The 23358-nt window shown below is 39.2% G+C and overlaps 1 protein-coding gene across 2 annotated transcripts; it reads left to right on the forward strand.

Moving 5' to 3' along the window:
* Positions 1-1846: 1846 nt before the first annotated feature.
* Positions 1847-22375, forward strand: LOC136357962 (interleukin-1 receptor type 1-like). 2 transcript variants are annotated; one of them, XM_066313689.1, is made up of 14 exons: positions 1847-1926; positions 3305-3386; positions 4210-4479; positions 5513-5649; positions 6734-6968; positions 8508-8697; positions 9694-9868; positions 11020-11085; positions 14920-15040; positions 16328-16473; positions 17257-17400; positions 18491-18655; positions 19381-20274; positions 22101-22375. In XM_066313689.1, the coding sequence occupies exons 4-13, from the start codon at positions 5559-5561 to the stop codon at positions 19755-19757; spliced, it is 1710 nt and encodes a 569-aa protein (XP_066169786.1). In that variant the 5' UTR covers positions 1847-1926; positions 3305-3386; positions 4210-4479; positions 5513-5558; the 3' UTR covers positions 19758-20274; positions 22101-22375. The 2 variants fall into 2 exon arrangements, with proteins under 2 accessions (XP_066169786.1, XP_066169787.1); XM_066313690.1 differs by having other exon boundaries at positions 6737-6968.
* The last annotated feature ends 983 nt before the right edge of the window (positions 22376-23358 follow it).

A 23358-nucleotide genomic window follows, 5' to 3' on the forward strand; every position in this document is an offset into this window, starting at 1 on the left:
AAAATCTTTATTTTTAAGATTCTGTGGCCTATGAAGTTTCTACAATATTGCCAGTCACCTTAACATCAAACTTGACTCAAAACCAGTGAAGGCAAAAGCAGATTAAAAAGTATTTTCTGCAGCTAAAATAGTTTGCAAAGGTTTACAAACACACAGTAACAGGAATAGAATTTTACTCCTTTAGCTCATAAAGGGCTTTCTCCTCATTTACATTATCAGATAAGCTGGTAAACATTTCACAGCTTTCCTCCCTGAGAGCTTTATTGCTCAAGCCAGCTCTTCATCCTAATACTGAAAACAGGAAGGAGCCAGTGTGAGAATCCCTTCTTTCCTCTAATTAGTGTTGAAACCAAGAGGGAAGAGAACAAACCCTTCTGCTACAAAAAAGTCCAAGTTTCCCACTTGGAAAAGAGTAATGGCTCCATGGTCTGGATCAGAGCTCCTATCTACCATTTAAGAAGTGAAAATGTGCCTTCCCACATTTTTCCAAACCTTCAATCAACTTGACAGTCCTTTCACACTCATTTGGAAATTGATCAAAGCTCAAGTTGAAGCTTCTTCTTACATTTCATTTTTATTATTCCTATTAAAATGTATGTTTACTTCAACCAGAATGTAAATAAAGTTAATGAATGTGGATCTTGAACAGAAGCCGATATGGGGATAAACAATCACTGAATACCTTACAGTCATGTCTTTGAAGAGTGAATGAAAATATACTTCTGGGAACCAAAATTAAGGAGATGAAGGAAGACACAGGGGAAAAAGGTTCTGAAAACTATGGACAATCCAGGGAAACCTCACCCTGGAAAATTCAATGTCTGTTTCAGTAAGCTTAGCTTTACCACCAGACTAGACAGTGAGAACTGTATAGAGTTTCTACACAAACCTGAAGGAAGAAACTATTGTTTGAACCTAAAAAAAGTGATACCCTGGGAAAGTGGAAGGGATAGCTGATCAAACCAGAAAAAAAGTAAACATTCAGATCATAGAATCAAAGAATAGTTTGGCTTGGAAGGAATCTGAAACATCATCTATTTCCAAGTCCAATTTACATGGTGGAGAGCAAATAGAGTTCTGCTCTATAAAGAGACAGTGAGCAACTTCAGGTGGTGTAACACAGGAATGGTGGTAGCAGACACTCACATTGCCTGTTCCGGTGGGTACCAGACAGGGGTGAGGGTCCCTGGACTCACTTCACAAGTAGAGCGATGGGGCTGGTTTCTCTTGTGTGACAGTTTCCCAGAACAGACATGGTTAAGCCTGGCATGCCCTGGATGCACTGGGGTGCACGGGTACAATTTGTTTCTTTGAATGCATGAAATGTCTTCACTTCCACCAGGCTGCCAAATGGGCATCAGTTCTGCTCTGCAGCAAAGCCGGGCTCTGAGCAGGCCACAGGGCTCTCACGCTTTCTTTCCAAGGTCAGCCCAGCCATGAGCCCCGAGGGCAGCCTGAGGGAAAACTGCGCTGAAGTCAGCTCGCCAGCCCGGGGGATGCCAGCCTGAAGGGGAGCTACACCCAGGCGTGACGGCCAAGGGAAGTGGGCTGATGCCCGAGGAAACTGAATTCGCCAAGCTGCAGGGAGATGCCTCGCAGGAGCTCATACAGGAGGCCCCCGTGAGGACCAGCTCGCCTTGTACCAGGCGCTGCATGCCCATGGTGGGGCTCGGCAGCGCTGGCCGGCCCCTCAGTGTCACTCACCGCCGCGGCCCCTTCCCGCCCAGCGGAGCCGGGCCGGGGGCGGTCCGGGGGCGGTCCGGGGCGGTCCGGGGGCGGTCCGGGGGCGGTCTGGGAGAGGTCCGGAGGCGATCCGGGGCGGTCCGGGGGCGGTGGCCGTGGCTCCCGGGCGTGTCTCCCGGGAGAGGCTGCCCGCCCGCCCCGTACGTGGAGCGGGCCGGGGCCGCCGGCCGGGAGCGGAGGAAGGTGAGCGGGGAGGTGAGGAAGGGCGGTGAGGTGAGGAAGGGCGGTGAGGAAGGGCGGTGGGTGCTGTGGGGACGGTACCTCGCTCAGTCCCTGGGCTGTGCCGGGCCGGGCCGGGCTCGGCTCCCAGTGCCGCCTGCGTGGCGGGGAGCGGAGCGGAGCGAGGGTGGGCTGAGGGGCGCAGGCTGGGGGCGGCTGGGCTTTCCCTGGGCTGTGTCTCCTGCCGCCCCGCGGCCCGGTTGCCTTCCTTGGCAGCGTGGGGAGCGGCGCTGGCGGGGCCCCGGGCGCTCGGGCTGCCCTGAGCAGGTGAGGCTGCAGTGCTGACGGCTTCCAGAAAACCAGCCCTTGGGTTTGTTACTTTCAGCTGTGTTTTGAGGCCATGTATGTTTCTGCGGGGCGTGTTGGCGCAGTCTCCCTATCTTTGTGGCCGCTGATTTCTCATCTTTTATGGCCCTAAATAGCTTCCTTGGAAGTAATTTTTTATTTTGCGTTTGTGTCTGCTTCCTCGTTATGTATCGCGTTGTACAAGCTCAGGTAGGAAGTGCGAGGGACAAATGAAGGCTGTAGGAATGCTAACTCTGCTACATTTTTTAAAGTACTTGTAACAGGAAGCGGGATAATGCTTGGCGTATTTCTTCTTGAACTGGTAAAACACTCCAAAACCTATTTCTGTATTTATTTATTGCGCAACGATGATCAGACTGGGGCTCTTTATTAACTGCTTGTGTGACAAGAGCAAGATTTTGAGTGAAAGAGATGCCTGTATCAAACGCAGGAAGGAGCTGCTGCTGTGACAGTCCCAGACCTGTGCTGGTCAAGCCTTGATGGTGCTTGGCAGCAGCCTGGGGAGCTGCAGCTTGGTAGGACAGATCCATTAGAAGTTACCGAGCTGAATCAAGGCTCTGGTGTGCTTCTAGCAGCAGCTCTTAGCTTTGTAGCATTTTCTTCAGGGATTCGAGCAAGCTGCTGGATGTGCTTTGGTGTTCTTCTTCAGTAATTCAGCACTGTGCATTTATTTGACTTGGACCATTTGTATGTGTTTGGATCCTTTAAAAATGGGCTAAAAATTCTTGCACGAGAGTTATTTTAGAATGCAGAATCCTTAATTCAGATATTTTAATTCACATATTTTATGAGAAACACCTATTACTTCTTTTTTTCATATTACTGATTTCCTCTCTCCTCCTGAGATTAAGACATTATTTTTTTAATACTTTACATCACTGTTTTTGATAAATGTAATTTTGTCTGCGTTAACTATTCAGGTTCTTTTAAATGCTTCCTAACAGTACATTGAGAATGATACTGGAAACTTAATAACTTAATTTGGATTTAAATAAAAATGTGCCCCATTAAAATTCTTATTACTTCATATTGACAGGTATCAGGAGTTAAAATGACCTAGAAAAGTATTCAAAGCATGGACTGTGAAATGAACTCCTTCCACTTGATACTGAAAGAAGGTACTGTTTTCAATTTATTTGAATATTGATAAGGCTGCTCTTTTCTCTGTGGTTTGGATATTGTCATTGGTTTGTCATTGTCTCCAGTTTGATGTGGAACAGAATGAATAGGCAGCACTTCACTGTTGTAGAGTCAGCCGGTGGTGGGCAGTTATGTACAGCTACAGATGCTTTGTTTCCTTCCTGCCATTCTTTGGTAAAAGCTGGGGCAGTTACCCGAACTTGAAGAAGTGCACTTTCTTCAAGTTCAGATTTAGAACGTGAATTTAGTTAATATTGTCTCAAAGTTGAACTGGAATTTAGCTTGCAAAGACCTAACTGTTGCAGGCATCTTTGTTAATACTCTTTGACTGCATTTTGATGTAGCTTCACCAGAATGCCCTGGATAATGGGTTTGTCTTAAAGATACAACTTTTCTGAAGTTCTGCAGCTTGCAAGATTGACACAATGACCACAAACTTTAGTCCTTATATCTCCTTTCCAGACAATGTCAGAATACCCTTATTAGAATGCTAGTTATTATCTTGCCCTAAATGTAAGTATTTGTTTCCTTTTAGTCCTTGAACCTGTGTCACAGAGTTGCTTGACACATGTGTAACATTGTGTTGTTTTTGACAGAAACTTCTTTTCCCCTAGAAATTTGCTGAATTCTTGGTCAGTCTTTGCTGCAAGTTTTGTTGCCCTTTTAAGGCATCTCTCTAATGTACAGGGGGATGCTTTTACATTTCGGATGTCTGTAGAAAATTTATTTTTGTATGTATATGCTGCTGTCCAAATGATATCTTTTGTAAAATCTTTTTTTCCCTTTCTCTGCTTTTTGCAGGTAAACTGAAACTCCAAAAATGATGACCTGCTCATTGGCAAGTTACAGCAAAAGCACATACAAGGCAACTAAATTAGGACTGTGGTATGAGGGTTTCATCAGATAAGTTGTCCAAAAGAACTACTTACCTGGAGGCTGTTATGTTAAATTATTGAACTCTGCACTGTGGGACCCTCCCTAATACCTCAGCACTTCTGCATACGAAATGCTTCAAAAGAAGGAACTGCTGTGCCTCATTTGTGACTAAAGTGAATTACATTGGATAGAAAAGTAAGTCACAGCTTACTTTTTCATGGAATACCTTATCTTCTTCCTGCCATTCATAGCTGGGTAGAAGGCAAATGTTAACTAAGACTTGTGCAAGAAATGTTTTGCAATGGACTGCTACATGTGAAACCAGCTTACTTTAGCGTGAGTGGCAGCAGCACACAAAATAATCAAAAGCTGAGGAAAGGCAAGACCACTGAATGCAGATCTTATCCTACAGTGTGAGCTGTCAGAAGGGGAAGGATTTGATTGCTTGCCAGCTGGTTGACTGTAGAACGCTTGGGGAGATCTCTGATGACACCGTACCAAAACAATGCTGGTGCATCTGAGAGGGAAGCAGGACTTGGTTAAGGTTTAGGGTTTCATAGAAGCCACTTGTGGGCCATGAGGGCAGTGGGTGTTTTCAGTCATGTCTTTGCTGGAGAAAACTGAAAAAAAGAGCCGAGGTGTGAATTGAAACTACAATTCTTGGATACTCTTTTTTGTGTCTGACCTCAGCAATTCATATTAACTGTGGTTTTCCACAGACATTTGGCTTTAGATGCCAATTATAAGTGGCAGATGACACTGGAGTTACAGTATGCTTGTCCTTCTGCAAAGAGCTGCAAGTTACTGCTCTTAAAAGCTGCCTCAGCTGTATAACAAGTTCAAAGAAGACAACCCAGTACATCTCTGTGATTGTGTCTCTTGTAAGCATTTGTAAAGAAGAGTAGCTTAATCAAGCTTGGTTTTTAAATTATGCAGTACAGGTTGAATTACTATGCTGGCATAATTCATCTGTTCTTGAGGGTTGTGGGGTTTTTTTTTTGTTTAACTATGCTGGTAAAAGAATGTTACACTTATGCAAGAGTTATTCCGCTAGGATAGTGCTAGTTCCAGGAAAAGTTCTAGTACAAAGCTGAAAACTGAGCAGCTGTTTGTGAAGGCCAAGAGTTGCTGTAGTTGAAATGTTCAATGTCTGAGGCTAAATTACCAAATCCATATTTTCCCTCCACAAGATGACTAATGCTTCTTCTGATTTTTTTTTTTCCTTAAGGAGTAATGCATAGTGCAGAGGACAGTGCAGCTTGAACACAACACCAATGGAAAAAACTTCCGGTTTGCAGCAAAATATGACATCTATATTTTTGCTCATTGGTCATCTCATTGTACTGATACCTGTCTTCAGTGCTGGTAGGTTAAATAGTTCGTTGAAATTACCATTTTAAAAAAGAAAATCTGCAGGAGACGAGTTGTGTGTATTTAGTAGAAAAGAGGCACTGTGAACAAGTAGTGAGTTTGGGCCTTGCTTGTATTTGCTTTAGCATATTGATGAAAGCTGAATGCCTCTGCTGGATTCAAATTGCACAGGGGATGTCATGGACAAATGGAGATAATTTTTTTAAAATCTAGGCACATGAATTTAGGGCTCTGAGGCTTTGATTAGCCTCTCTATGTTTCTTATGAAGAAATCCCAAAGTGATTGGCATCCTTGACTTAAGATTAGCTATAGAGTGCCTTCTTTATGAGACATCCTGTATGTCTAGTCCTGAAAGCAGTAGAGCTGAGTTTTCTCTACAATTGTATTAGTAGTAGTTTTAATGATAGGTCTAGTATTTAAATTTAGAACCACATAAGTTAATTATGCTTGTCTTGCTACTCTTGGAATAAGCAGTTTAATACTAATGTCTCTGAATTAGATTGAGCTATATGGAGACCTACTTGGAAGTCTTTAAATGGGAAGGTAATGATATTAGAAAGTAGTGAAGCTGTTATTTATTTTGAAATTGAATATGCTAACTTTGTATTTGTACAGCCATTCAGCAAGATTTGTAAAATCAGTTCAAAATCAAAATCAGATGTTTTGCGATTTCATAAAAATTCGGTGTTGGACAAAAAATCACAGAATAGTTTGGACTGGAAGGGTCATTAACAATCATCAGTCACCAGTCCAACCCCTGTGCCTGAGGAATCCCATGGATCTTCTTAGACCCTGGTTTGCAATAAGGCTGTTTGACTTGCATGTACTTGTTGCTGGTTACCTTAACAGAGGGAAGTTGTGCCTTAAGCTTGTTAAATATATGTTTATGGTCTCAACCAGGAGGTGGTAAAAAAACAAAAAATAATAGCCTTGTGATGTTTTAATGGTAAATTGTTACAGAAAGTTTTTCTAATTCTGTGTAGCTTGGAATGGGTATTAATACCTCTGAAACATAAAAGTATGCAAATTAAAAGCATTGATAATTTTTTTTTTTTTTTTTCTTTTTCATTTTTTTAGCAGAAAAGTGTGTTATTTGTGATTACTTTGTGCTTGTTGGAGAGCCTATAGCTATTACTTGCCCAATAATTACATTGCCAGTGCTTCACTCTGATTACAATTTGACGTGGTATAAAAATGGTAGTGCTACACCAGTGACCACAGAGAGAGATGCCAGGATCCACCAGCGAGAGGGCATGCTTTGGTTTATTCCTGCAATGCTGGAAGATTCTGGACTTTATGAATGCAATGTAAGGTAAGGAAGGAAGAAAACAAGTGGATTGTTAGTGCCTGCAAGTGTGGTATTTATTTTATGGAGCTTGACTGTACAAAACTTCCTGTTTTAGGTAGAATGCTTAGATCAGTTGAAAGCACTGTTTTGACCATTCTTTTTGTTTCTGTATGATGCTGTATTTTTCTGCTATTCCATACGTTTAGCACTGCAAAAGTGGTTTATATAGAAGACTCTCTTAATCTCAAAGCATGATGATACTAAAAATGATTTGTGGGGGTGGTTATTTGCTTTGTTTGTTTTGGATGAAGTGTAAGGTCACATGAAAATGCCTTAACTTCTTTGGCTTTTCCTGTGTTCAAATTGCTGTTTGAAACTGACAGATAAGAAGAACACTGGTTTCTTTGTAGGACAAGGCTAAATATGAGAAGGTTCTAGGAGGAGCAAACTGCATTTTATCACCACACAGACTTTCTGGAGAGCTTAGCAACTTTTTGAAAGTCTTACTAGAAATCTACAAGTTAAAAGGCTGAAAATATTTTTTATGATTTATTTTAAAATATTATCTTATGTTACCTGTCAAAAATGAAAATACATTAAAAGAGCAAAATTGTGTGCTAGACAGCTTTAGAGTCTGGAAATTGTGTGTCTCTAGTACTACTTAAATGATCTGACTGCGCAGAGAACTAAAAAGAAATAGATTATTTGAAAAGAATCTCTATCTAGCTTTTTTAGTACCCTAAAGCTCTTGCTAGATCAATAGCTAAGAGTAGTGCACTGGACTTCACTACTTATGTCGTCAAATCTTTTTAACAATGGTTGAAATTCATTGTGTGCTGAACAGGAACCTAATTTTGGGAAGACATACATAAAATGTTCCTTTCCTCATGGTGTTGCCATAACACACTGAAAACAGCCAATACAGGCTTTTCAGGTGGCCCTAAATTTGTTTTAGTACTGTGTAGTTATGTGTACTGGTGTGCACAGAGTACACCAGTTATGCTGGAGGGGTTTGGGTTGTGAATGGAGTAGCAATGATCAGAAAAAATTCCAACATTGCAGGCACATTCCTTCACTGGAGTTTACCATGAAACCAAAATTGGAAGTTAGAAGACATGTAATGCTTTCAAAGTTACCCAGCTGCATAATTTTAATTTAGCCTTTGTTGCTATGGCTTTAGTTACTCGAGGTATGAGATGTGTTCCTGTGGGCACCTCACATCCTTGGGTTACATAATATCAGCAAAACAAAAAACTTGCTAATGTTCAGTCCTATTAACTGTAAGCAACATTTGGTGCATTAGACACTTAAGCCTTAACTGCAGCTCTGAGAAGTCCTGACATCCCCTCTCATGTGTCCAGAGCAAACTCCATTTCTGCTCACAACACAAACTCAGAGCTTATTCACCTGGAACAGGAGCTAAGAGGCTGAGGATGTTGTTTACAAACTAAGGGAATATAGCAGGGGCAAGGCTGGTGGAGATGCTGAAGTCCCTCTCCCTGACTCGCTGGAAATAATGAATGTTACTGTTGATGACTGACTTGTCTGCTGTTTTAATTACAGGAGCCTTAACCACTCTAACAAAAAAACTATAAACTTAACAGTTTTTAAGAACAATAATGGTTTGTGTTTTAATGGAAAAATGAAGTTTGAACAAAAAGTGATGAACACGAATACTGGAAAAATTATATGTCCTGATCTAGAACAATTTAAAGATGAAGACAATAATCAGCCTGAAGTGCATTGGTATAAGGTACTGAGCATGTGTATTGCATATATACAATATATAAAATGTTTTCTTTAAAATGTCTTATGAAGTAACTGTAAAAGCAGCTTCTGGAAGGGAAGGTTTATGTTCTCTACAGTTTGAGTAAGGCATGAGTGTGAATAAGATTTGTGAAATTCTGGTTTATCCTTTGATTTTTTTTTTTTTTTATGTAGGTAATAAGTTCTAAAACTTGTATGTTTCTGTAAATAGAAGGCTTTGCATAGCTATTTCAGTTTCTCAGAATATTAGGTACATTCTATCTGTTGACCGTGCTGTGGTATTCTTTTCCTGCTTGCTTTGGTTCTACGAAAATATTCTGTAGGCTGTGCAAGCTTGGATATGTGTATTTTATCTGTGTTAAGGTAAAATTCTGAAGTAGTCCAACTCCTAATTCTGATGCTGGCATTAAAAAAGCTACATCGGCCTATACATCTTAAATAGCCCTGGTGCTGCAGCTATACATCTTTTGAGGTGAAGAGATTCTCCACTGCTTGTAGGTCAAGGAAGAGAAGGAAGCTTTTTCCCCTGAATTTGCATTGCCACAGGAATGGTGATATACCCAAAAAGCTGGGGCACTGCTACAGCAGCTCTTTCATCACAGAGAAGTAGGGGTGCAGGCATGTATTCTCATAAACTCTGCTGCATATGTAATGACTTCTACTACAGCTGAGATAGAAAACTGTCCAGGTGCTAAAGAAAACAGTGAACTAAAGCACAGTGTTTGAAAACGTTTGAAAACATTAAAGGATTGGCTGCAGTGATTTTTTTTTAAAAGTGCAAATGGAGCAAGATGTTAGGCTATAGTGATGGTTGGAAAAGAATCCACATCACGGCTTTCAAAGAAGTAATTTCAAGTATTTTGAAGTAATTTCAAGCTATTTTGAAGTATTTTCAAAATATTTTGCCAAGTAGAATTCAGTAACTGATTTAGTTGACAGGTTTTTAGTTCCCTTAAGTCACAGGTACTTTTGGTGTGTTTAGGAGTGTAAACCTGGATTTCTTGAAGACAAGCGACTTCTTTTGGCAGAGGGTGAAAATGCTGTCTTGATTCGTAATGTAACTGTGCAAGACAGAGGGAACTACACGTGCCGTATGGTATACACCTATATGGGAAAGCAATATAATGTTTCAAGAACCATAAGTCTGGAGGTTAAAGGTGAGTGCATGAGGTTATTCTCTTTTTGGCTCTGCTGTAAACATTTGTATGGAGGTATAAGATACTTGGTATATTACTTTTCAGCTCTGTGAAACTAAAGTTGTAAGTCTTTAATTTATTCCTGAATATAAAATTGAAAGGCAATGAGTCATGTTGCTACCCTTGAGCATTGCTTTTGAGGAAGAATTGTCATGGAGAAGTGAGTAATGCAGGGTTAGGAATACAGATTTACAAGAAAGCAGTGGTTCCTGGGATGGAGGTATTGCTTTTGCCAAAACAAATAGTGCACCATTAAAGTAAAAAATCTTAAAAATAGAAAATTTTTTTCTGAGACTGTCACAGAAGATGACCTGCTTGAAGCCCTGTTGATGAACTGCTTCTCCATTGATGGGAAAGGAGATGTGACAAGCTGTATAAATAACAAAAAAGTTATTAAATCTTCCTCTGGCAAGGCTTGGCTTACTGTTGGCACTTGGTTATGCTTTTCTGCTGTCTCACTCTGCCAGTAGTGTCATTTTTTGCACTTACCGTTATGATTATGTCTTTGTGGGTGATGTTGCTGGTGACCTGACTAGTAACATTATAATACTCCTATCAGAATAGTTGTCTGGAGACAGCAGGTTAAACCAAAATTCTGACTTTATATAGGTGATATAAGAACAGTGAGTTGTAGGCAACCAATCTATACATTGTGCAGAATGATACTATTCCAGCCCAGTTGAGTATGTGTTTGTTTAAACTTTAAGTAAAAGTGTTCACCTTATCTAGGAGGTCATTGATACAACTCTTTTTCTCTTCCTTATCCATTTTTGAAAAAGTTAACTGCATTTTTTTGTTTTGGCTTTGTTTTCTGGTTTTGTGTCACTTTCATGTCTGCTGCCAGTAAATCTGAGATTTTTAAAGCATTTTATAGGTTTGTTTGTGGTTTTTTTTTTGTTATCTTGGGCGCAAAAATAGAATAACTTGGAGAGAGTAGAGCAAATATCTTATGAGACATTTCTGTTGTAAATTTGAAACTTGTAGTAAATCTGGCACGACAATAATACCAGATAATAAAACCAAACCCACTGTAAAATCAAAACTATTGTCAGTTGAACTAAGTTGTGGATCTTTTCCCATCTGAAGGTTTTATTTTCCTTTGTTTTGGTTAGAAAAACCACTGCAGATGCAACCAGAGTTTATTTATCCAAGGAACAATACAATTGAAGTAGAACTTGGTAAGTAGTGACTATTTAAGAGATCATTAACTTTAAGTGAAATTGATAAGCTCCTGGTCTTTTATATGATATGTGAACAGTTCCACAGACTTCAGCAAGACTGAGAGAGGAGCATGTGGATTGAAAATATCTGGAAGACAGAGGATAGAAAATAGAATGTGATTCCCACAAATAAGTTGCAGGGGGAAGGAACTGGGCCTGAGATTGGAGTCTCTTGACCAGCAGTGTTGTGCAGGATGCACTTATTTATGTTTTTATTTATTTACTTATTTTCTATTATTGCCATCTGTCCTTTTTACCACTTCTTGGTGTTTGTGTCATGACATATCCTCAGTATCTCTGGAAATCTGGTTTATGTACATGTAGCACATTAGGATAGTTAGCAGTTGACCAGTGCAGTAGCTCTTTCTCTTCCTGTGTGTTTCCTGTCTCCCTTCCCTCTCCACAACCTGGATTTTATTCTTTGTTTTAGAGTAATACAGATTTTGGATACTGATCTTTTCTGAAACAGTGAGCTGCTAGTTGATGCATATTCCAGGTACTGTTTATCTTGGAAATTTCCTAAATAAGAGATTCTGAGTATAAAGAACTTCTCAGGGAGGACAGCTGGGCAGTGCAACAGGCTGTCCAGGAAAGTTATGCTGTCTGTCTTTATAAGTTTTAGAACCTGACTGAACAAATCTCTGAGCAGCCTGGTCTGACCTCAGAATCAGGCCATACTTTGAGCAGGAGATTGGATTGAAGACCTCTCTCTCAACCTCAATTACTCTGTAATTCTCTGGACCAGATATATGGTATTAGTCTTTTCCTAAGCAAAGTTACATGTGTCTTAAGTGCACCACATATCAGACAGAGTTTTGTTCTACTGACTAAGTCCAGAAGAATGAGATTGGAGCTGCTTGATCTGTATTTTTTTTAAATAATTTTGTACCAAAGGGGGTGGTTTCAAACAAAATATTTCATATAAAAGGGCATTAACTGATTTTGGAGAAGTGTGATTGGCTATTTACTAGAATTTCCTAGTACAGGAAACAGTTTTGTAATCTTTTGAGGAATTAGATCATTAGAGAAGCATTGAGCAAAGGCTATATTTGGACTCTGATACCACATGGGAGGTCGGGCCAGAGCATTGTGGATTATTTTTATGTGTTGTTCTGATGGAATGACACAGTTACTTTTGCTGCTGCTTTTTCTGAAATTAAGCTTGCAAATATTTTAACAGGTGTTGTTTTCTCCTATTAAAGCTTCGTAGGGTTTTTTGTATCATGTGAAACATTTTTGTCTGTCCCAAATTCTAACTTTGATTATACAGTATTAAACTGGACGGCACTGAAACACCTGGTGTGTGTGTGTGTTTGGGGGTGTTTTGAGGTTTTGATGGGTTTTGTTTTGATTTTTTTCTTTTTGGCCTCAACAGCTTGTGAAAATAACTTACTCTGAAGTTTCCAGGTTCTGGTGAGAATGAGTAGATTTTGACCAGATCTGCAAATAAGCTTTAATAGAAATTATGTTACTCCTAAGTCCAGAAGGCTTTGTTTTAAACAGTGAGAATATGCAGGATCTGATACAAAAAGTATTATTTTAAAGGTTTACAGTCCTGTGGTCTTCAGATGATTATTAAAATCTGTTGAAATAGTCTAGAATTGTTCAGCAGCCCATCCTTTTTTGAAAATTACATCTTCTCTGTCTTCATTATGAACAATAAATGCCTGGAAAACTTTTGGTCCTTTCACTATTAAGGAAATTTGTTCACTAGATCTCAGATTAAAACAGGGAGACTTTCCATAGTAATTATTTTACCTCACATAACCCTAACCTTTGTGTGAAGACTTGCCTTTTTCTTTGTAATTGTAATTATGGAAGAAATGAACTAATGTTACAGTTGGACTTCCTGGTACTGTATCTCCCTCTCATTAAAATATCATGTAAGTCTCATCCCCAGTTCTGACTGTAGTTGTAAACTTCTTATTTAATTGAGTAAAGTTCTTACTGATGCAGCCTCTACTCAGAAGGAGTCTGATCTGCAGGCTCTTAAATTTACTGAAGGCAGTGCTAGGGTTTTTTCAATCCTTGATAGTATTTTCTGAGCAATTTATTAGTCCAGGGGCTGCCTGTGACTCTCAGCCGAAGTCATTAAGACGATGTTGTGGGACAACTTCTTTAGACTCCTTATTGTAGAATTTGGTCCATATTTTTTATGGCTTGGACACAGTGTTAATTAACAGTTGTGCTGGTGTATTGTTGGATGCTTTGGATGACCTAGGATGAGCAAACTTTGACTGCCTTATGGATATTAGGTGAGACTAAAAGGAGACTCCAGCCACAAAGTGGATTTATTGTGACTACTGAGATCCAGAAATGGTTCCCAATTACATGGGCACATGGGGGTACACTTTTTAAAGGAATTTGGTGAGATTTGTTTTTATTTGTTTTAAAATGACATTGCCATTCAAAAATTCAATTTTCTCTGTCCAGTATCTTCAGTGGGTACTGGGGGGAAAAATAAATCCTCCTACTACATGTCTGGCTGTGGGGCAGAATCTTAAGCAGCTGCATGAACACCTGTATGGAAACATGTATGATTTTTGAATGGGAAATGGCAGGAGAAGGTAGTGTAGAAACTTAACAGTATATTCATGAATGTGTGGACATGGAGGGCATGGAACAATTAAAATTGGGTTGTGTTTTTTTTTTTTTTTTTTTTTTTTTAAAGTAATTGTGCAGCGTGCTGAAGAAAGCACATCTTTAAAAAATTAATTGTTGTGATGGAAGGATGTGAGGGAAGAGATTGGGGAGCATCTCTGATTTCTGTGTGAACTCTTGTTCAAGTAATTGCTTTACATGTGAGCTAAAGGTTTATTCCATACTTTTGTTAGCGACCATCCCTTGGTGGAAGCATCTAGATCTGATGCGGTTCTAGGAAGTGAAAGACTAAGATCTTTACATAGGCCAGCTGAGAGAGCCCACCTTCTCCTATCAAATCGTAACTTCCATGGGTAAAATACAGAAGGAAAGGAATCCAAGAAAGCTGCTTACCTTCCTGTACATGGAGCTCACTTGAGGTACATTGGCAATAAATATATTTTGCAAATTGGCTTGCTTAATACTGAGGTGTTCTGTAAGATCTGGCCTCTTGGTGGCAAAGGAACTGAGTGACAGGTGAGCTTGCTCTGGAAGTAAAGTGTGCTAATATTCAGAAACCATCCCAGTGGACAGTGTTGATCGTGCATCCTAGTGATGCGTGGTCACTAAGAATGGGATTCAGCTCCCAAATGTGGTTGTCTGGACCACGGGTATGTGCAAATATGATCTGAGGTCCTTAACTCAGGCTGGTATCAACAGGGCCTCAATTCAGTTGCCTACACAGAGTGCTGTTTTGGGTGGTCTGGCTACTCTAGCAGTAAGGTTTTCTTGAAGATCTGGGGTCCTGTCTGATAACTCCACCTTGGATGCTGGAGAGCATCTCAGATGTCACCAAAGGTGTACATGCAACTGATTTGAGCCCTGGAGATCTTTCAGCGGAGTCTGGAGTGTCATTCAGTTGATGTACTTACTTTAATGTGTGTGGACTTCAGCAGAGATGAACTCTGTTACTAGCTTAGACACTTAGTTTGTATGTAGCTGTGAACATTTAGACACCTACATTGAGGGTGGAATTTATATCCAGATCACAGACACCCAAATTTGGATTACAAATGGATGAGTTTTAAGGACTTTGCTTTTCATAAGGTAAGTAGGTTTCTTTTATATTCCTCCTTTTCCCAGCTGTTCCTTCATCACTTGATTCTGCTCCTATTACAAGACCTTCAGTTGCTGTGTTTACATTTTTTGTAGGCTCTCATGTAGTTATGGAATGTAACATATCAAGTGGCATAAATGGCTTGATTCCATTCTGGCAAGTTAATGATGATGATGTTGATATCTTTGATAAAACCTACAGGGAACAGTTTTATGAGTAAGTATCCTTATACATTGAATTGGTAGTGCATATGTAGGTGAAGAAATATGCAATGATTTACAGTGAATTCATTATAGACTACTAGTCAAATGCCACTAGTCATTGAACGGCTGATTAGAAGTCTGTATCAAACACAGTATATTCTAATTGCTTGGTTTTAAAAGAATAACATTTTATTTTAAATACCATGTATGATACAAATGGAATGAAGCATCATGTAGATTTTTATAATGCTATTGTGAAATACAATTTTGTAATGCTTACTTATGCATTTGTTCTTATGTGGTTCTTTTAATAGTACATCAAAGCCTGTCCTCTATTATTAATATGGGAAGGATAGATTGTTCCAAAATAAAAAGTCATCCAACTTATTTTTATTTGTGAAAATGGTCCTTTTTAAAGTACAGACACAGCTGCTAATGCTCAAGAACACAAGGCAGAAACTCTTGTTGCAGATCATTTAGGTTCCAGTGTTTGACTCCCCTGAAGTAAAAAGGTTCAGGTGGAATTTCAGAAGGGAAAGTCATTTGTGTTCATAGCCTCTTGTCCAGTCAGTGGGCACTATATTGAAAGGAGCCTGGCTCCCTCTTCTCCACTCCTTCCTGCCCTCAGGTCTTTACACACATTGATGAGACGCATCCCCTGCCCCCAAGCCTTCTCCAGGCTGAGCAGTCCCTGCTGTCGTGTATGATGGATGCTCCAACTCCTTACCTGTCACATCACTGCACACAACTTGCTCCAGCAAATCCATCCATCCATCTCGTGAACTAGGCAGCCCAAAACTGACCCCACTGCTCCAGGTATAACCTAACCAGTGCTGAACAGAGGTGAAGGATCATTTCCCTTAACCTGCTGGCAGTGTATTTCCTAATGCAGTCCAGGATGCCTGGGATCTGGTTATTCCTTCTCATATGCAGGATTTGCATTTTGCTTTGAACTTCGTGTTGTTTTTTCATTTATCCATCCTGTCAGGGTTCCTCTGGATGCTGGCTGTTGTATCAGGCATCCCTTTGAGTCTTGTGCCACCTGCAAAACTGTTCATGGTGCACTCTGTCCAACTTGGGAGGAAAAAACCAACAAATCCAACCCCCAAAAACCTAAAACAACTAAACCCAGTATGTTTTTAGTTCATGAAATTGTTAGTTACAGGGGTATATTTACTGTGCTTCACTAACTTCTTAGGTTTATAGAGATAAAAAAATGTTTTTGTATTTGTGGATAGATGAATCTGTCTGATATTCAGATATGTACAGATGTTTCCCTTTTACCTTTTTTTAATGGCAGAGAAGGGTTGCCTCATGGACTTGCTGTATCTGGAACAAAATTTAACATTTCAAAAGTGAAAGTAAAGGACTATGCTTATAAATTCTTCTGCCACTTCATGTATGGTTCTCAACAATTTACAGCCTACATCAAATTGGAATACCCAGGTAAGAGATCTTGATAAAATGGCAGTCATTGACTTACTTCTCAGTTAGTTTGACAATGCCCTACTTAAAGCTGTGTGATGTACTTTTATGCAAAATGGGCAGTGCATCTCAGTACCTTTCTTTGTGAAACTTTTCGTCATATTCTTAGTGAAATGAAAGAAAATAGTGCTTTTGATTTGCTTTGTCTTCTCTCATTCAGTATTTTAAGATTGAAAGTGGATATGAGCTCTACATGACTATAATTTCCTCATAAACATTAGCAAGATAGGATTTAACCTCAGAAATTCTTTATTGGATTGACCAAAAAAATGTAGTTTGTGGAGGGTGTTTGTTTAAAGGACAGTAAATGAATAGGTTCACTGACAGGTCATTGAAGAAGCAGAGACAATGGAAAGCTAGCTGGTCTGGGGAGATTAGCAGGCTGGGAAATCACCTCCCCACCTTTGACTTCCTTGCTTTCTGACTGATAGAATGTGAGATAGAATTCTCACTCTGCTGCAGTGCTGAGTTATATGTCAATATTTTATTCTGGCATTTCAGCTGAGGAGGAGCCTCATTTATCACATTGTTTTATTTTTTCTCTGAATGATAAAAGTAGGCTTATCAGATAACAGTAATGGCAGAAAGCATATATTCAACAGTTTTTCCCGTTCTTTCACTCCTTTTAAAACAAAAATATTTTCATAATTAAACAATTTTGAACAATCCTTGTTTTTCCCTGGTTCTAGTTTATAGTTGTACTTTATTTGTTTTCATCTTCTTTCTTATTCTATGCTGCTGCAGCTCGAAACATCCAGGGATACTTAATTGGAGGAGGTGTTTCCTTGGTATTTTTAGTATTTTTTACCCTCTTTATCTACAAGATCTTCAAAATTGATATTGTGCTGTGTTATCGGGACTCCTGCCATCCTTTCCTGGGGAAAAACGGTATGTTTATCTAACAGTGCAGAGTGTTGTTTTGAGCTTTCACCTTTACTTGCAAAGCAGTGAGTTACTCTCATGGATCATGACTGGTCTTCCTTGGGGTTTTTGAAAGGATATTATTGGTTTTAGGATGTTTAGAATTAGTTCAGATGACAACAGCATCTACAGGGGAAGAAATCAGCAACTTTCCAGGAATCCAGAACTATTATTGCTTTTCCTGAAGACCCACTCCAGTGGTCTGAATACTGTTCTGATAGCAGTTTTTCAGTTTAATTTTAATTACTGTTGTTACAGAAAGCAGTAATGCATTAGAATTGTTAAGTGTTTCTTGTTTTCCATAGATGAAACAGGAAAAAATATAATGCTTTTGTTTTCTATTTAAAGTCACTTCTGATTATTTTACTTTATGGAAATTTTGCTTTCCCGGCATTCCAAAAATATGCTGATAGGGGTGTTGTTTATGAGAGTATGCTGAAGTATGGGTAATGTCCAAACATCTGTGAGGAGATATTTTCTGTTTCTCTAACCATGTATCTTCTAGAGGTATTGATATTCTTAGATTTTCTTGAAAGCCTTTTAAATCAGGTCTTTCTGAAAAGTTTGATCCAAAATATTCAAAACAATTTGGGTTTTGAAATTTGACGCTTACTTGGCATATATTTTCATGTCTAAGTCATTGCTGTGGTTTGAAACTCCAGGTTGCAACACCACCTATGAGTTATATGGCAACTGGAATTTTAAGTATCAGTTGTCCCACTAGGTCCATTGTTTTTCAAATAATTCAGTGATGATATTTTTTATTTAGTGTTCAAAAGAGAAATTACAATTTAATTTTGCAGGTCTCTTTTGCCTATTCAGCTTCAGCATCCTGAATTCAAGAAGGCCTGACCCTACAAATATTTCAGGCTTTGTATAATCATACATGCTTAGCTAATATAGCAGGATTAGAACCTAAAACAATGATTCAAGTAAGGGAAACACCCCGCTTCCCCACCCCCCCACCCCCCCGAGTTAAGGGATTTTGTTTGCTTGCTTGCTTGCTCTTGTATCTTTAGAATTCATTTTTATGGAAGTCCTATTGCTCACTCCTTAGTTTCAGATGAGAAGATCTATGATGCTTATGTTCTGTATCCAAAGAACAGAGAAAGCTGCTTGTATTCATCAGATATTTTTGCTCTGAAGATACTGCCTGAGGTCTTAGAAAGACAGTGTGGATATAACCTCTTCATACTTGGGAGAGATGATTTACCAGGAGAAGGTAAGGTAGCTGAAGACAAATTTGACTTTTCTCGTTGACCTGCAAATACAAGTGAAAAACAGGCAGTCAGTCAGATGGGACTCTAAATATCTCTAATCATCAAAAATTTTTTTTTAAATTTGAAGTATTTTGGTCGTGGTTTGAGGAGGGTTCCCTGAAAATCTAAAGAATTGGCAGAATCTAAAGTGCTGCCTAATTTTTCCAGTTTGAGAAAATGGTCTGTCCTCAGGGTTTAGCCATGGGGGTTTTTGTGTGCTATTTACCTTATTTCACTGTGTGCGACTTAACTGACTGGAATGCCACTGACGGGGGGAATCTTTTTTTCTCTTCCACTTACATGTAACAAAACCAGTTGAGCATATCACAACAGACTTTAAGGTAAAAGGGTCCTGTGGTTCTGGACCGGGGTATTTTTTTGCATTTGTATCTATGATGGTAATAAAATGGCATTATCAAGATAAGTAGTAGATAGTTGGCAGCTCTTCTCTGTTTCTGCAAAACAAGGATACAGACATAGAATCTGATGGGGTCAGATTGTGTCGCATTGGCCAGATCTCTATGGTTGGCTAATCCAAGGTAACTACTTGCATGCTCGTATCCTCTCCCTATTTTGATTTAAAATGTGTTGGCATAAATATCAAATAGTTAATAAACCAGCTGCAGAATACTGGTAACAGAAAATAGAAATGCACAACCTTAATTTTGCACAATCTTTTTCTCTACAGCTGTGATAAGCGTGGCTGATGAAAAACTACGTCAAAGTAGGAGAGTGATAATTGTTTTAGTACCAGAGCCCTCCTGTTACAGCATTCTGGAAAATGAGTCTGAAAAGCAGCTAGCCATGCATAGTGCTCTTATCCAAGATGGAATTAAAGTAATTCTCATTGAACTTGAAAAAATACAAGATTATGCAACCATGCCAGAATCCATCAGATATATTAAGCAAAAGCATGGGGCTATCCGATGGAAAGGGGACTTCTCAGAAAGGTCCCACTCAGCAAGTACCAGATTCTGGAAGAAAGTGCGCTACCACATGCCATCCAGAAAAAGTGGCTCTTTATCAGGATTGCATTTGTTAACAAAAGACTTGAATTTGCCTTAAATAACAAATGAGAAATGACATTTAACGACTGATTCAGTTCACACAGTTGGTGATGGATTGACTGAAGGTCAATGTATCTGTTTTGTGCAATCTCATCCAGATTTACTGAAGTGAAAGTACTACGTCTTCTACAGATGTGAATCTTTTTTACTTCTAACTGGATCAACAGAATACCTTGAAATATCATCAGTAACACATGGAGGAGGTACACAAGTACTTTTCCAAGAATGATTCTTTGAAATTCCCCTGTATTAAAAATGAAAGGACAAAAAATGCAAAAATTTGAAACCAATGAAGAAAATCTGATATATTTTTTCTGCAATTAAAGTTTCAGTATGAAGGGAATTACACTAATTATGGTTTGCTATTACTGGCTGATGCCAGTAAATGTTTGTTTCTTTTTCTTTTAATGAAATGACACAAATATTTTCTTTGTTACAAGTTTATTATGCCTTTCTGTTTGCGGAAAGAAAAGCCCCGTGTTACTGCATCAATGTGTTATCGTCCAGGAGAAAAGGTAAGAGACAATCCCAACCCTCCAAAAGTGCTGTTGAACCTGACAAAGCTTAAATACTCTTCCCTGATCTTTTTTACATTTGAAAGATCAATGCCATTTTTAGTTGCTTTTCACAAGCGGATGTTGTAAAAATACCTTTGTAAACCGTATTTTTACTCTAAACTGTATTTTTACTTGCAGTATGCAAGTAAAAAAAAATTAATTTCCAGAGAATTTTTTCTTTCCAGTTAAATGCCTTAATATATTTATTTACCCAAGTGGAACAACTGGCTGATGACACAGTCTGTCATGAGGGACACAGAATGTTTGACTTCATCCACCTTACTTTAAGGACCATGTCAAGGGGCAGAGAGAGAGAGAGAGCTGTGTTACCCCCTGCAGCTGCTTGCTTTTCTCCTTTCCCTCTGCTCTGATATGTAAGCAATCTGAGATGACTGTGTGCTGGAGGCTGCAGTCACAGCTTTCCAAATGAAAGGAAAAGGAAGTTGTGTAAAATGTTGAATCCTTTCTCTTTCATTTTAAAATATTTTTAATAGTGTTTTGTAAACCCCAAATATTAACTCTAAAGTTATGTTTGACTTGTAGGCAGTGATGTAGTTTGTAATGATCAATTTTTTTGGGCGAGGCAGGGAATTGATTTGATTGATGAAATAAATTCATCAGACCTCTTTAATGCTATGTTTATAGCTATCAATTTTATAGAAACAGGAGATGAGAGCCAAATTGCCCATATAATTTCAGTCTGTCCTTGAAAGTTATGCTTTTAGGTTGTGAGATCTTGTTGTATAAGGAAGCCTCAGGAACTGACTGTTACTGCTGCTTGCAGCTCTGAGTTTCTGTGTCCTATCAGCTTCTTTCTTGCAGCACCTTTTGCTCTCCTCCCATTCAAACTCCAACCTATATTTTCTCTTGCAGCTCCTTTATCATGAAACAAGCAACTTGCTTTTGTGTCAAACTCCATCACTCTTCAAGCTCTGCTTGAAGGCTGTTCTAAGACAGTATTAGGTAGAGTTTTTAACTCTGGTATCTCCAAGTCTTTTTCTGAAAAAAAAAAAAAAAAAAAAAAAAAAGAGAAGTTTTGCAACCTTTGGAATTTATCTACTCATTTACAAAAGCATTGGCTTTTCTTCTTTCATGGCTGAAGCAGTTTTCTTATGTCTCCATACTCAACCAAACAAAACTGTTCTGCCTGATGAGTAACAAAAGCAGTGGAAGTAGGTTCTTCTCCCATCTAAATTACTTTGGTTTCCTCAGTGTGTGCTGGAAACTTGAAACAGTGCTTTCGAGAGGCAGTGCCTTCTGAGCTTTGTGAATTATGTGCGTGTTTGGCCAGATTGGAATGTCTTCATTTCAAGATGAAGGGAAAAAGTGCATTTGAAATGTCAGACTAATTCAAACTGTTACGGTACTGAAGTGTTTTATTGATGAATGTCATGTATGTACAGACCTATGCAAATGCTCATAGTCTTTTCTCATTCTGTGTTTTAGTCACAAGAGAAGCATCAAGGGAGGATCAGTTCTAGTCATGAAATCTCAGATTTACTTAGCTGTTCATGCAGTCTGCCTTTAAATATGCTGTGGTTCAGTGGCAGTCTGCTGTAGGGTAAAAGAGCCTTGAGATCCATCTGAAGTTACTTAAAACCATCTGAACAAAGCTAATTGTTATTGTTCATACTGATAGAAGACTCAAATAGGACAGAAGCTGTGTGGTTTGGTCACAAAACTCTCTTAAGAACATTCCTGTATCAAATGTGAAGACCAGCATTATGGTATTTGTGCTCTGAGAACTAGGGTGTAACACTGACTTTGTGCTTTCACCTTGACAGCTCACAGTATGGAGGCCAGCCAACAGAATTCCAGCGACCTCAATCCTCCTAATTACTTCTGCTGACTGGAACAGATTGAAAGGAGAACTGCTACTTGTTATCCCTAACTTAAGGAAGGTTATTTTACTGAGCCAAAATAGTGTTTTTTTAAAAAATGTTTGTTCCTTTTGATGTATTTGTGCAAATGACACTAAAGTTTTCATGCGTGTTATGGAAAGGCACTTTGAGGAAGAGTCCATTTTAAAATTTAATAAAGGCACTATGTATTTTTTTCATACAGCACTGCTCTTTCTTTTGCTCTCATTTCTCCACTAAAGCATGCTGAGAATGGCCAATGGCAAGCAGCAGTTGTGACTCAGTGGCTTTAACAAGACTGCTGTAACAGATCTTCATGGGATTGTTCAGCTGGAAAAGAGAAAGCTTTGGCGTGACCAAATTGTGGCCTTCCAGGGCCTGAAAGGAACTTACACAAAAGACGGGGCAAGACTTTACAAGAGCATGTAATGAACAGGACAAGGGGGAATGGATTCAAAGTGAAAGAGTGTAGGTTTAGATCAGGAATCAGGAAATAATTCTTTACTCTGAGGCTGGTGAAGCACTGGAATAGATTTCCTGGGGAAGCTGTGGATGCTCCATCCCTGGAGGTGTTCAAGGCCAGGTTAGATGGAGCTTTGAGCAACCTGGTCTTGTTGAAGGTATCCCTGCCCATGGCAGGGGGTTTGGAACCAGACAATCTTCACAATTCCCTTGTAACTCAAACCATCTCTATGATTCTGTGAGTCTGAGTAACCTGGCTGACCTTCTTTGCCTCCCACCAGCTTAAGTCTCACACAGGTTCATGCTGATTGCACAGTGGCTCCAGTGCATAGATATGGAGCAGTGAAGGGAGGAGTGATGTGCTCCTTCCGCACCTGCCTCTTCTGCAGAACAGTTTCACTGCAGGATTCAGGTTTTCAGCAGGCAAGAGTGCTTTGTCCCAAGTTATAGTTCATCTTTTATTTTTCTTTTTGTCTGATGTTTCTTACATGATAGAAAAAAAAAGTAGTGAAACCAGAAAAATGAAGATGTGAGAGGGAGGGGAGGATGGAGGCAATGGTAATTATTCCTTTTTAGAAGATTGCTTGTTTTGTGTTAGTACATCAGACAGCAGGGAATTTGGTTTTAAATGCAATGCACTGATTTCACTAAAGTTAATGATGAAATAATATTTAGGAAATAAGGATGAACTAATATAAATGTGACACACCAAAAATGCTTA

This window comes from Sylvia atricapilla, chromosome 2 (genome assembly GCF_009819655.1).
Source record: "Sylvia atricapilla isolate bSylAtr1 chromosome 2, bSylAtr1.pri, whole genome shotgun sequence".
In the NCBI taxonomy this organism is placed as follows: domain Eukaryota; kingdom Metazoa; phylum Chordata; class Aves; order Passeriformes; family Sylviidae; genus Sylvia; species Sylvia atricapilla.

What these genes read in the sequence shown, in the direction of transcription:
- LOC136357962 (XM_066313689.1), top strand. Translation starts at nt 5,559, where the DNA reads ATGGAAAAAACTTCCGGTTTGCAGCAAAATATGACATCTATATTTTTG. An exon ending in CATCAAATTGGAATACCCAG is followed by an intron (nt 16,474 to 17,256) that starts GTAAGAGATCTT and finishes ATGCTGCTGCAG; the next exon opens with CTCGAAACATCCAGGGATAC. An exon ending in TCCTTTCCTGGGGAAAAACG is followed by an intron (nt 17,401 to 18,490) that starts GTATGTTTATCT and finishes CTCACTCCTTAG; the next exon opens with TTTCAGATGAGAAGATCTAT.